General features: G+C 66.5%; 1 protein-coding gene across 5 annotated transcripts; it reads right to left on the reverse strand.

The window, feature by feature from the left end:
- Window positions 1-358: 358 nt before the first annotated feature.
- RHPN1 (rhophilin Rho GTPase binding protein 1) lies at window positions 359-11580 on the reverse strand. 5 transcript variants are annotated; one of them, XM_071222197.1, is made up of 15 exons: window positions 11365-11580; window positions 6679-6794; window positions 5606-5725; window positions 5345-5420; window positions 4625-4702; window positions 4091-4215; window positions 3822-3988; window positions 3506-3699; window positions 3003-3159; window positions 2809-2919; window positions 2277-2471; window positions 1782-1858; window positions 1446-1592; window positions 1166-1327; window positions 359-720 (listed from the first exon to the last, which is right to left on the reverse strand). In XM_071222197.1, exons 1-15 carry the CDS (start codon window positions 11443-11445, stop codon window positions 514-516), a joined length of 2013 nt encoding a protein of 670 aa, XP_071078298.1. In that variant the 5' UTR covers window positions 11446-11580; the 3' UTR covers window positions 359-513. The 5 variants fall into 5 exon arrangements, with proteins under 5 accessions (XP_071078298.1, XP_071078299.1, XP_071078297.1 ...); XM_071222198.1 differs by having other exon boundaries at window positions 5606-5671; window positions 11365-11579; XM_071222196.1 differs by having other exon boundaries at window positions 2809-2916; window positions 5606-5734; window positions 11365-11579.
- Between the last annotated feature and the right edge of the window lie 260 nt (window positions 11581-11840).

Below are 11840 nucleotides of genomic sequence, written 5' to 3' on the forward strand. Positions count from 1 at the left end.
GTCGGGACAGGGCAAGAAGGTGGCTGGAAGGCCAGGGAGGGAGCCGAGCCCTGTCCGGGCTGTGGGGTGCTGGGTGGGCTGGGGGAGGGGTGCCTGGCAGGTGTCACTGTGGGCCAGACAGGGGAGGGAAGGTTCAGGCTGCAGGGACCCACTGCTGCCCCCACCCCACCCCCCGCTCTCGGGGGTGGCTGCTTCAAGCTCCAAGACAAACAACTGGACACCCCCACCCCCCCTGGGAAGCAGCCCTTCTTGGGACAGGGTGGCCCAGAGGCAGCCTTCTAGCCCCTGGACTCAGTGTCCAGAGTCACGGTGACCTTCCCTGCGTGAGCGCAGAACCTGGTTCCCAGCACTGGGCTCAGACACTCCTCATCTGACACTTTAATGAGCAGCTTGGGCACTGGGCTGGGCAGCAGACTGGCCTGAAGATTCTCTGGGTGGAGGACATGAGGGGGCCCTGCTGCCAGCCAACTGGAGATGGCGCTGGGGCCGAGCAGTATGGGGAGCCCCCCCCCGTCACTGCCTCCCAGGGCAGCTGGAGAGTGAGGGTGCCGTAGCGTGGGGATGAGGGGCCGGGCACAGCCTCCCTCCAGGCTGGCCCCGCTGGGCCTTGCGGCTCCATCCGAGGAGGGGCCTGGGACTGGCCCTCGAAGGTGCTGGTGTCTCCCAGCTACACTCCTTCTGGCTCCTTAGAAGCCCCCGCAGGGCTGGCCGGCGGTCCCCCTGCAGTAGGGACAGAGACAGGCAGAGGTTGGCAGCCCTGGCTCGGCCGGCCTGTGGCCGGCCTGGTGGGCGTGACAGAGGAGGCAGAGGTGTGTTGGGGGAAGGCCGGGGGTTCAGGTGAGGACAGCCCCACAGTGGGGTCCCCACAGGTGTGCCGTGCTGGGGTGGGTGAAAGCTGAGGGGCAGAGCTGCAGCACCTCTGCCCGGGGGGTGTCCAGGGATGCGGGCTCACAGGGGGATGGGCTGGGGCCGCATCCAGAGCAGGGGCTCACTGCCAGGTGGAGGCTGTGGCACAGGTGGCCTCTGCCCAGGCCACCCCGGGGTGGGGGACTGGTATGCCAGCCTCTTTTCAAGGCCCTGGCAGCCTCAGCAGATGTCTGGGGCCTGGAGGACCAGGGCCGGGGGGACAAGGGTGTGGGGACATCCTCCCAGCCCCAGGGCTTACTGTGCTGGGCAGCTCGGCGCTGGGCAGCAAGGTCACCACCTGCAGGCTCACGCCCTCGGCGCCCACACCCTTCAGCTGGGCCACCACCTCGGCATGCTTCCACCACTTGCACGGCTGCCCGTTCACAGACACGATGTAGTCACCCTCCTGCAGACCAGCCGCCTGCAGGGACGTGGGGACAGTCCGGGCTTGAGTCCCAGGTGGAGTCCCTGCCCTGGCCACAGCCCAGTCTTCTCCCTCCACACAAGCCGCCCCCAGTCGGCCCAGGGCGGGGCCCTACCGCAGCGTGGCCCCCAGGAATGACAGCAGCGATGAGCACGGGGGAGTCTCCCCGCAGCGTGAAGCCGAAGCCGCCCTCTCCTCGGGTCACATGGACAGGCCCCACCAGCCGCCAGCGGTTCTTGACTGAGAACACGGACAGGGGCCCCTGGGGGGCGTCACGGCTCAGAGGCCTGGCTGGGTGGCTCTCTTGGAGGAGCCCCAGCCTGTGACACCCCCACCCCAACTTCTGCATCCTGAGGCAGAGACCCACGAGGAGCCAGGCGGGGCTGGATCGCTGCTGTGCTGAGCCCGCGTGGGGGCCTCGCCAGGGCAGTGACAAGGGATGGGTGCTCACCAGCCGGTGGAAGATGTCAGCCACCTTCACCCGGGAGAAGCTGGGGGCCCTGACCTCTGGCCTGCGGTGCGTCCTAGCTGGACAGCAAAGGGGAGCAGGGGCAGAACTGAGCCCAAGGCTCCCTGGTCCCCAGGCCCCTGGGACACCGCTGGATGCGGTTCAGCCACAGCAGAGTGGGTGACACTGGTCCCTCTTGGACATCCAGGACCTGGCTGCCCCCCACTTAGTGGAGGAGCCCCAGGGGGTCCTTGCCTGGGGGCATCTGTCTCCCAGGCCATAGCTCCCCATGGGGCACAAATCAGGTGCAGGGAGGGGGACACAGAGCAAGGGGACTGCAACAAGGGGGGCCCCCAAGCACCTTGCCCCTTCTTTGGGCTCAAAACCCTGTGGGTGTGGAAGGTGCTGGCATCTGTACCCACAGCTGCAGAGGGGGGGTCTCCGCTGCCCACCACCCACGCCCAGGACATGCCCGTCCCAAGGGGCCTGGCTGCTCACGCTGGATGTCAGGGGCCTCGGTGGCCTCGAAGAAGTCGTCCTCGAGGTCCAGCTCCGAGTACTTGGTCAGCGAGCGCTGCAGCGCCTGGCCCAGCACGGCCTGCAGCAGGTCCACCCTGCGTAGGGCGCGGCACACGCCGTGCAGCCGCAGCGCCTCCTCCTGCCCCAGGATGGCGCGCTTCAGGTGGGCCTTGCCTGCACGGGACACGGCCAGCACATGCACGTCATACACAGCACCCCCTCCCTGGCCCAGATGTGACAGGAGGAGGGCAGGTGATGGCTTCTGGGTTCATCCTGAGAGGAGGTCCAGCAGGAGCTGCAGGGCCGAAAGACTGGGCCAGCGCAAGCCTCCCAGGTGGGCCCCCACCTGCCGGGGCCCTGCTCTGGGCACCACCCCAGGTTGGGGACCTCCAGGAGGTGGGTCGGCTACTCCTCCCACCAGCTTTGATTCACTGGGTGTGCCAGCAGGGGCGACTTCTGAATGATGCGGTGGGGAGGGCTATGAGCCCCTACCCCTAGGAGGCTGTCTCACCGAGCTTCCTGCGCTCCTCGGGCTCCTGGGCCAGTGTGGGGTGCCGGGGCTCCGATGGGGCTGGGGGCCCCACAAAGGCCTGCTCCAGCGCCAGGAGCTCCGCCTCAGCTGCTGGGGGCAGAGAGGGCCGCGTGAGCCACGCCCTCCCCCCCCAGGCCTCTGCCGGCCCCCAGGCTCTGGGGCAGGGCACTCACGGGAGCCGTGGCAGAGCGCTGTGGCTGCGTGGTAGTGGGCCAGGGCACGGAAGTGCTCTGCCTTGACGCGCACCAGGGTGGTCCAGGCGAAGGGCACATAGTCTTGGACTGGGGGCTGGGCCATGGTCCGGTGCGCCTGTTCGTACTCGGCTGCCACCTGTAGGTGACAGGGCAGGACAGACGGACCTTTGGGGGACTCCTTGACGAGTCCAACCAGGCCCCGCCCAGCAGCCTCAGCCCCGCCTTTCCCACCCTGGGGCCTGGCCTCCCCTGCCCTGGCCAGGGTCCCAGCAGCCCTGGCCCCGGGCTGAGCCAGGCTCTGAGTCTGCACCCCCAGGTCCTGCTCTGACTAGCGCTGTCCCCGAGACAGGAACTCGGGACCTGGGGTCCTGACCAGTCCCCCAGGGACCAGGAGACACCCTGGCCTTGGGAACACACAGGAGACACAGCCACTACAGGATGCCCGCACAGGTCTCCTGGGGACAGGGGCTCCCTACCCTCACCTGGGCGGCCTCCTGAGCCAGGTGCAGCTGGGCCATGCAGTCATGGGGCACCGCGGGGCCCGGCAGCGAGAGGCCCTCGAAGACACACTCCTGGGCCTGGGCCACCATGAGTTGCTCCAGCGTGGAGAGCCAGGCGGGGCTCATGTCAGGGCTCGGGGCGTGGGAGAATTTGTCCCTCAGGAGGCGGAAGGCCCCTGTGAAGGGGGCGCTCACAGCGGTGCCACGGGGCTGCCGTCCTGCCCACCCCCAGCTCGGGCCCAGGAGGACAGCCGGCATGCTGGCTGTGGCTGTGGGTCCTGGGTCGGGGTGCCCTCACCAGCGGCCCTCTGGAAGGCCTCCGCTGCACGGCCGGCGCCCTCGGCGCAGGAGCGGTCCTGGCGCGCCCCGATCTGGGTGTGCAGGGCCCCGATGTTGAAGAGCACGCTGCCTTTCTCGAAGGCCAGGGCCCGCTGCTGGGCTGGGACACCTGTGAGTGAGTCGTACCTGCAGGGTTGGGTCAGGCGGGGCGGGGCTCTGTGACCACACATGGAGGGCTCAGAAGGGGACGCAGGCTGGGGAGGCCCCAGGGCACCCCGCCAGCCCTACCAGTGGAAGAGCAGCCCCAGGCTCCGGGTGGGAGTGACAAAGCGTGCGTCCAGAAGGCAGAGCTGGTTGTAGTACGCCGCAAGCAGCTCCAGGCCCGACTCGCTCCGGCTGGGGGTCCGTATAGCCTGCGGGGCAGGAGCCGGCTGGGCCCGGTCCGGCCGGACCCACTGCATGCACACTGCCCTGGGAACCTCCTGGGGCATCACAGTCCCGCGGGGCGGCCAGGGTCCCACTGGGGCACACCTGCTCTTCCCGGGCGGGCCGTGCACAGGCCCCAGAAGACCATCCGGGCATGAGTGGGGAGGCAGGGTCCCTGAGGAGGGGACCAGCACAGAGCAGCCACTCCTACAGACCCATCGCATCCTGGGTGCTGGCCTGCCTGCGTCCCCGCTGTCCCTGGAGCTGCCCCAAGGGGGTGACTCCTGCATTGTAAACATCTACTCTGAGCTTCGTTTTGCTGTCACCGGCTGAGGCTGAGCCTTGTCTGTGAACTGGGCGTGCCGGTCTCCCTGTGGGAGGGGCGGGCCTACCCACCTGCCGCAGGTCGGCCAGCTCCCTGATTTCCGCCTCATAGGAGGTGCCATCCTCTCCAAAGTGCCGAGAGATCAGCTCCTGGTGGGGGAGGGGCAAGCACTGGCCTTCGCTGGGGACTCCCAGCCTGAGGTGAGGAAGAGCCCTGGGGGTAAGGGGAGGCCCAGGCCCCTGCGAAGGGCTGATGTGGGCCTCACCTCCGGCCAGGAGGACCCCCATTGCCGCAGATGTGCGCCCAGAGACTCGATGCTGTTTCTACTTGAGGTCCCTTATTAGTCCCCACGGGCAGGTGCCATGTGCCCCCGACAGAGGGGACCCCAAGGCACCTTTGACCTGGGCCTGCGGAGCAGTGGCCAGCCGGCCTGAGGCACCCTGGCTCCTGGTGAGGACTGGGGGAACCAGTGGGTTTTCACAGCACAGGCTGACTGCAGGGGTGGCCCCCAGCCAGTGGGACCCTCAGAGCAAGAATCAGGGGGCCCTGCGGCCATCCTGGGGCCTCTAGCAGGATGACCAGCTCTGCCGCAGCCATTCCAAAGCCCACCCAGTCAGAATCCCTATAGCCTGGGAGGCTGGGCGCCCGCAGGTCAGACCCTCCCTCCCTCAGGGCCTCAGTTTCCCCATCTGCTCAATGAGGTGGCTAGGCCAGGAAGCCCCCAAGACCCTGCAGGCCCCAGGGCAGGGACAGGCCCCGGGCCCCGGGCTCGCAGGCCTGCACGCACTCACCGTCAGGGCTGCAGACCAGTCCAGCTCCTTGGTGTCCTTCAGCCCCAGGGGGATCATGGGGGCAGTGGCTCCTGCCCTGGAACCAGAAGCATCAGGTGTGGGCTCTGAGGCTGCACCCTGCTTCCCCTGGAGGACACGCAGTGCACCCCTACTGTTCCCGCTACACAGGACACACCTCTCCCTGAGACGCTCCCTTGCACACCCACACACGCCACACAGGCGCCGCCCTGGGTCACACGCCGCCTCCACACGTGCACGCACCTCCCAGGCCCCTCTGCGTCCACACTGCAGTTGAGTTCCTCCAGCTCCTCCTTCAGCAGCTGCAGGCTGCAGTTGACGTAGCTCAGCTCCAGGGCCACCGTCTCCCTGACCCGGGTGTTGCTGGTGGCTCTGGGGAGGCCAGGCTGCGGTGAAGCGCCAGCCCTGCAGGTGGACACCCCTCACGCCCCCCTCAGGCCAGCCGCAGCCCCGCCCAGCCTGGGCTCCAGAGTCCCCTCCTGGGGGGGCAGCAGTGGGGCCTGGGGCCCATGAGGTGCCCTCCCCTCCTCCTGCATGCTCGTCCAGACTCTGGCCCAGGACTTTGGGACACAGTGGCCTCCCCCGGGACACAGGCACGCCCTCCACAGACACTCCAAGCCCACTTCCCTGGACGGGTGGGGTTCGACCCTCTGTGCCCCCCATCTCGGTGCCCAGCTTGGGGCACGGATGGGGTGGACAGAGAGGCCAGGCTGCTAAGGAGGAGGGGCCCCTCGGGCCCAGCAGAGCCCCACCCCGGAGCCGTCACCATCGGGCTACCACCCACAGCACCGGAGCAGGCAGGTGCGTGTGTGAAGCCAGAGCAGCTCTCATGCTCTGAGGGGGAGGGGCCTCCCCCGGGGCCCCAACTGTGGGACACCGGTCACCTGCCAGAGCTCAGCCTAAACAGTGCCTCTTCTGAGAAGCCGCCACTGGTCACCACAGGCTTATCAGAGGCTCCCCCATTGCCTGCGAGCAGAAAGGCCCCTCCAGGCCCACTCCAGCCCAGCATGGACCTCGGCCAGCCCTGAGCTGGCCCCTGCCAGAGATCCACCAAGCTGGGGGCCTGGGTGGGTGGTGAAGGCCTTGGCTGAGCGGCGTGGCCACCCGACCTTGGTGGGAGGCCTGCCCCGAGTCCCGGCAGCCCACACTGGCCACGGTCACCTGCTTGGGCATCCCTGGCCCAGACCTGCCCACGAGACCAGGCACTGCCTGGGTCACCGCCCTGCCTCATTACCTAGCATGGGCCTGGCTCGGGGTGGGGGGACCTCGGGAGGGCAGCACTGCCCTCTGGAGGGTCCCAGGTGGCCAGCGCTCACCTGTAGAGGTTCTCAGCACCCGCCCTCATCCGTAGCTCCTTGCTGATCTGCTGGTGGATACGGGCCCTGCGGCTCTGCAGGTGGCTGTGCTGGGTCTGCGCCAGGGTGTCACTGCCCTGCGGAGAAGCCACAGGTCACAGGCTGGCTGCCCGTCAGCAGCTCACAATTGCACAGCAGCCCTGAGGCTGGGCCAGGGATCTCTTGCCTGTGGGGAATGGGGTGGATGAGCATGGAGCCTGGGCTCAGAGGGGGACCCCAGGAAGAAGGGCAGTGGGCCAAGAGAGATGTGGTGGGTATGGGACATAGCTGGGCCCGGGGCCCCAGGAAGAAGCTTGGTTGATTCTGTGGGGCCTGGGGCAGTGCGACGGGGCTCTGGGTCTCAGCCCAGCCTGGATACCTAGCTGGGTCTGGGAGCCCCAGGCAGGCAGTGGCCAACTGCTCACACACATCTGTCTGTACTTTGGAATTTTGTTCCAGAGCCCCCACAGCCCACCCTGCCTACACAGTGCCCTAGCACGCCATTAGGCCGGGAGGGTGGGCGCTGGGGGCGGCAATGCAGGCCTGCAGGTTGTTGGAGTCTGGCTCTTGGGCCCACCCCTCCACGGGGCGCCGCGCCCATGCTGACCCTGTTGCCGGGCTCTGTCCCAGCCGGCAGATGACTGGAGGGGACTCTTTTGCAAATACCCAAACCACAGGCCCAGGTCGCTGGGCTCACACGCAGCAGGTCAGGCTCCTGACTGCCCCCTGCTGGCCTTGGCAGCAGCCCCTCACTGCACCGGGCCACTGGGCCAGCCCGCCCATGTGTGGGTCCCCAGGCAAAGCGCCTGGAGGCAGATTGGAGCTGTGCCTTTGTGGGCTCCTCGCTCACTGTGCAGGGGGAGCTGCTGCAGCCGGGGGGTGGGGGCCAGAGCCTTCCATTGGGGCAGGTGAGGGGAGTGGGACCCTGAAAGGCTTTCAGGGCCTCCGTGGGACCCACTGGTGACTGCCGTGGCCACCGCACCTCCCCGTAGCCATTAGCCATTTCCGGCCCCCTGTCACAGTCAGTCACCAGTCCAGGAAACAGGAAGGACTTCTCAGAATCGCCTTCCCTGGTCAACGTCCATCTGGGCATTCACTCGAGCCCCGCCAGCAGGGTGAAGACACAGCGCCCCCCAGAACGCCGCCCCACAGCACAGGTCAGAGGGAGGTCTTATCCACGCGGCGCAGACCCCGGGCTCCCTGCAGCACCTCCTGTCTTCCCCTTATCTGAGGGGTGTGGCTTATTTTCATGGGTGCACCCCCCAGTGTCACACACAGGCTGTCTCAGAACTCCTGGGGGCTCTTGCCTGCTGCAGCACTTGAAGGGAGCTCCCTAAAGACAGCCTCACAGAGAAGGCTGCTGCTGGCACACACCCCCTTGGTTTACACTCCAACGTGTCGGACTCCAGAGTTCTCAACAGAGGTCAATCAGGGAAGACTTCTTGGAGAAGGAAGCACTCTTCTGGCACTTGAAGGTCAGGAGGCTGCCAGTGGTCCTTAGATAACTGCGGAGAGGGGACACGTCCCACACTGAACCCCAGGGGAAAAAGCGGTGGTGGGTGACACCCTGCCGGGGGACCCTGGGCAGACCCTCATCTGTAGATGGTGGGGGGCTGGTCTCACAGTGGCACCAGCAGGGAATGAGATGAACACAGCTCTCTTCTCTCCAGAGCGCTGCTGGCTGTGTCTTCCTGCTGGCCCATGCCTCTTCTCCGCAGCATCCCCCACAACCGCCCCTCTGTGCTGGATGAGGCCTGAGAATCCAGGGAGGGAGCAGCAGCCAGAGCCGCAGCTGCATCCCTCTCCTTCAGAAGGTCCGAATGCAAACTTCCAGCAGGTTCCAAGAGCTCTGGGTGAGCAGCCACGGCTGGTTGCCTGGGTTGGGGGTGCCCAGTGTGGGGCAGAGGCTGGGGCTCAGCAGCACTGTCCTCACCAACATGGTTCACTTGGTCTGTGGGGTTGCGTGCTCCTGGAGCAACGTGTTGGGAGTGGGAGAGCCCCAGCCTTGGAGGCGCGTCCTCTCTGAGATCTGCAGCACCCCATGTGGCCTTGACCCTAACGCTCCCACCAGGCCAGGCCGGCCACCGTGGCCTGAACACGGAGGTGTGGGAGCATTCCACCAAAGTCCGGGCCCTGCTGGACGTACCCCAAAGCTCTGCTCATGCTTGTCCACCCTGGCTGAGCCGGGGCTGGTGGTGAAGGGATCTGCCAGCAGGGAGGACACAGGTGCCAAGCAATCGACATTCGCCCCATCCGGAAACCCAGCTCAGGGTGGGAAAGGTGGGGAACAGAGAAGCGACCCCGCACCCCTCGCTGCTGCAGCCCTGACGGGACAGGCCTGGAAGCTCTGGCTGCCCGGAAGCTTGAGGCCCATGGCCCCCTGCAGCCCAGGAGGAAACGGTGTGGGCGGTGGCCAGAGGGAGCACGTGGGGAGACAGTTACACCAACATGGGCCAGAAACAAACAGCAAGGGCCCACACCCTCCCCAGGCTCCCCTGCCTCCATCAGTTCCCAGGGAGAGGCTCCCTGGCCTGTAGACCAGCCTCCTCCTCCCAGAGCCCTTGGCTCTGCCTGCTGACGCCCACCCGCCTCAGGGACCTCCTATGAACACAGAAGAACTGGACGCCCCAGGAGCATGAAGCCATGCACTCCCCACCCTCCACATCTCCCACCCACCAAACATTGTTAGGGGGACAGAGCCCAGTGGGTGCTGCTGCCAGGACACGGTGGCTGAACCACCCACAGACTAGACAGACCACAGATCAGGCCACTGAGGCCAGCTGAGCGACCCCTACCGCGCTCTGGCTGAGGCTCACACCACACTGGCAGTCCCTGAGCCACCTCAGGCAGCCCCACCCCCAGGGCCCCTGCTAACTGGGCAGGGCCGGGCTGCTCTTCAGTGGGCCCCTACCTGGTGCTGGTCAACACTCCCCCAACCAGGGCCAGGGTCAGGGCCAGGTGCCCTCTGGACACCCGCTCTCAGCACTTCTGGGGCAGAGACACCACCCATACTGGTCCACAGGGGCCGCAGACCCAGGAGTGGCTTTCATGAGAACGGCTGACTGGCTCGTCCTGACTCTGGACATCATAACCAGTGTGGGGTTAGCCTCTCCCTCCAGCCCTGTGGCAGGGAGGAGTTGGCTAGACTTCCCAGGGGGCGAGAACCACCGGGCCACATAACCAAGCGGGGTGCAAGGGTTTGCACAGTGTACTCAGGGCTGGGCTGGGCTGCGGGCCACACCCCACCTGCCGCTCCCAGCCCAGGGTCTCCCTGTTGGGACACAAGCCAGAACACTCCGACTGCTGGGTCATCCCAGAAAGAAGGCTGGAAACAGTGTCTGCCCCCTTCCCAGGTGGCAGTGGGACAGAGAGTCTGGAAGTGTCCACCGAGCCCTCCGGAGCATCTTGGGTGAGCGACCTCCTAGACATTCTGTCCAAAACAACACACGCTCTCTCCAAAGGCCACTGCTGGCCAGCCCACTCTGCAAGGAAATGAGTTCACAAAGGGCCGGTGATGGGCCTCCTCTCTCTAGCGCCCATGCCGTGGGACCACTGGCTGGGGTTCTCCCACAGTTGCTGTAGCACTTGACATCCCTTGGGGGCGAGGAGGGAGGAGCCTGCCCCTCCAGGGGTCTGGTCAGCATCTAGTGGCCAGGAACTTGGAGCCCTTGTCCTCCCTGGGAGGCCTGCCCCACCCCCCAAATAACTGAACAGAGCAGCTGGGTCCACTGTGCAGCCTGACATGGGGGATGGAAGGGGGGCAAGGCATTATCGCAGGTGCAGGTGCCACTTCTGCTTGGTGGCACCAGACTAAATGGCCTTGAGGCATGGAAGCCCAGCTCTTGGCATGTACACGGGGCAGCATCGAGCTGACCCCAGGGGACACTCAGCTTCTGGGCCACACAGCAAGTCAGCCAGAGCGCCCCCTCTTCCCCAGACACAGACTTGGCAGGTCTCTACCCTCTCCCGGGGCCTCCCAGAGCTTCCCAGTACTCCTGGAAATGGTCCACAGTCCACAGTCAGGGCCCGGGGGCGGGGGGGGGGGGGGAGGTGGTGTTAGGGAGTAGGAGTTCACAGGGGGCGGATGTGCGGGAGAGGGGTGGTGATGAAAGGACGAACTCCGCAGCTGTGAAATCCTCCAACTATTTCCTGTATCTGGGAGGCTTCAGCCACCTGCATCTCAAAGTATCACCAATGACAGAGCTGGGTGCCCAGGGCAAAGCCACACAGCCCTGGGGAGAGGGAGGTTTTAGGAGAAGTGGAATAACTAGCCCAAGAACATTCCCTAGGGCCCCGGCTGTCACCTGCCCAACACCTGCCAGAGAAGGGAGCCCAGAGCGTCCAGAAAACAGTAAACTGAATTGCGCTCCCCCGATTCCTGAGCCACACAGGAGGGGCTTCCTGCCTCTTCCCTGCACGTGACCGCGAATAGGCATGAGAGGAGCCAGCGCAGGCAAACATCGCGGGTTCTGACCCGCCACTGGCCTCAATTTCCCCAGCGGAACGCCTAGCTTGCCATCTTGGGGAGAGCGAGGTGTGGGAGGCGGCCGCCTGCGAGACTTGCATTGCCCTCAGATGGGAGACGCAGCGCCGGATACGCTGCCCTGCGTGCTCGCCGGCTCCGGGAGCCCTTCACCCGGCGCCCCCCAGCCCCGCGGTAGCGCCCACCTTGCAGACGCTGCCGGCCGCCTGCAGCCGGGTGCTCTCCTCTCTGGCGCTCGGGCCGTCTTGTTTCTCCTCCGGGATCATCGCAGCCCACCTCTCGGGCGCGCCCGCCTGGAAGCCGAAGCCCGCACAGGCCCCTCCCGGGCTCCGCGCCGGGTCCTGAACTGTCCTCCTGTCCCGGGTGGCAAGACCGGCAGGGGGGAGGGGCGTGGCGCCCCGAGCCGAGCGTGCGAAACTTTCCTCTGCCCAGTCGGCGACAGCGGCGGCTCCGACGGACAGCAGTCTCGATCAATCAGAGAGCGAGGGTGGTAGCCCCCGGAGTCCAGGCCCCGCCCACCCACCCGAGAAGTCCCAGGGGTATGCGGTCACCCCTGGCAACCGTCCGGCCTGAAGCCCAGCGGCAGCGGCGGGGCGCGCTCTACGCATGCGCGGGCGACCGCTCCGTGTGCGGCAAGGTGGTGGAAAAGGGAAAAAATAAC

This window comes from Desmodus rotundus, chromosome 8, assembly GCF_022682495.2.
Source record: "Desmodus rotundus isolate HL8 chromosome 8, HLdesRot8A.1, whole genome shotgun sequence".
NCBI lineage: Eukaryota > Metazoa > Chordata > Mammalia > Chiroptera > Phyllostomidae > Desmodus > Desmodus rotundus.

Coding starts and splice junctions, on each gene's coding strand:
- RHPN1 (XM_053930329.2), bottom strand. CDS start 11,445: ATGATCCCGGAGGAGAAACAAGACGGCCCGAGCGCCAGAGAGGAGAGC. Junction 3,160..3,505: donor TGGCTCAGGAGGCCGCCCAG/GTGAGGGTAGGG, acceptor TGTCACCTACAG/GTGGCAGCCGAGTACGAACA. Junction 721..1,165: donor GCGCCGAGCTGCCCAGCACA/GTAAGCCCTGGG, acceptor TCCCTACTGCAG/GGGGACCGCCGGCCAGCCCT.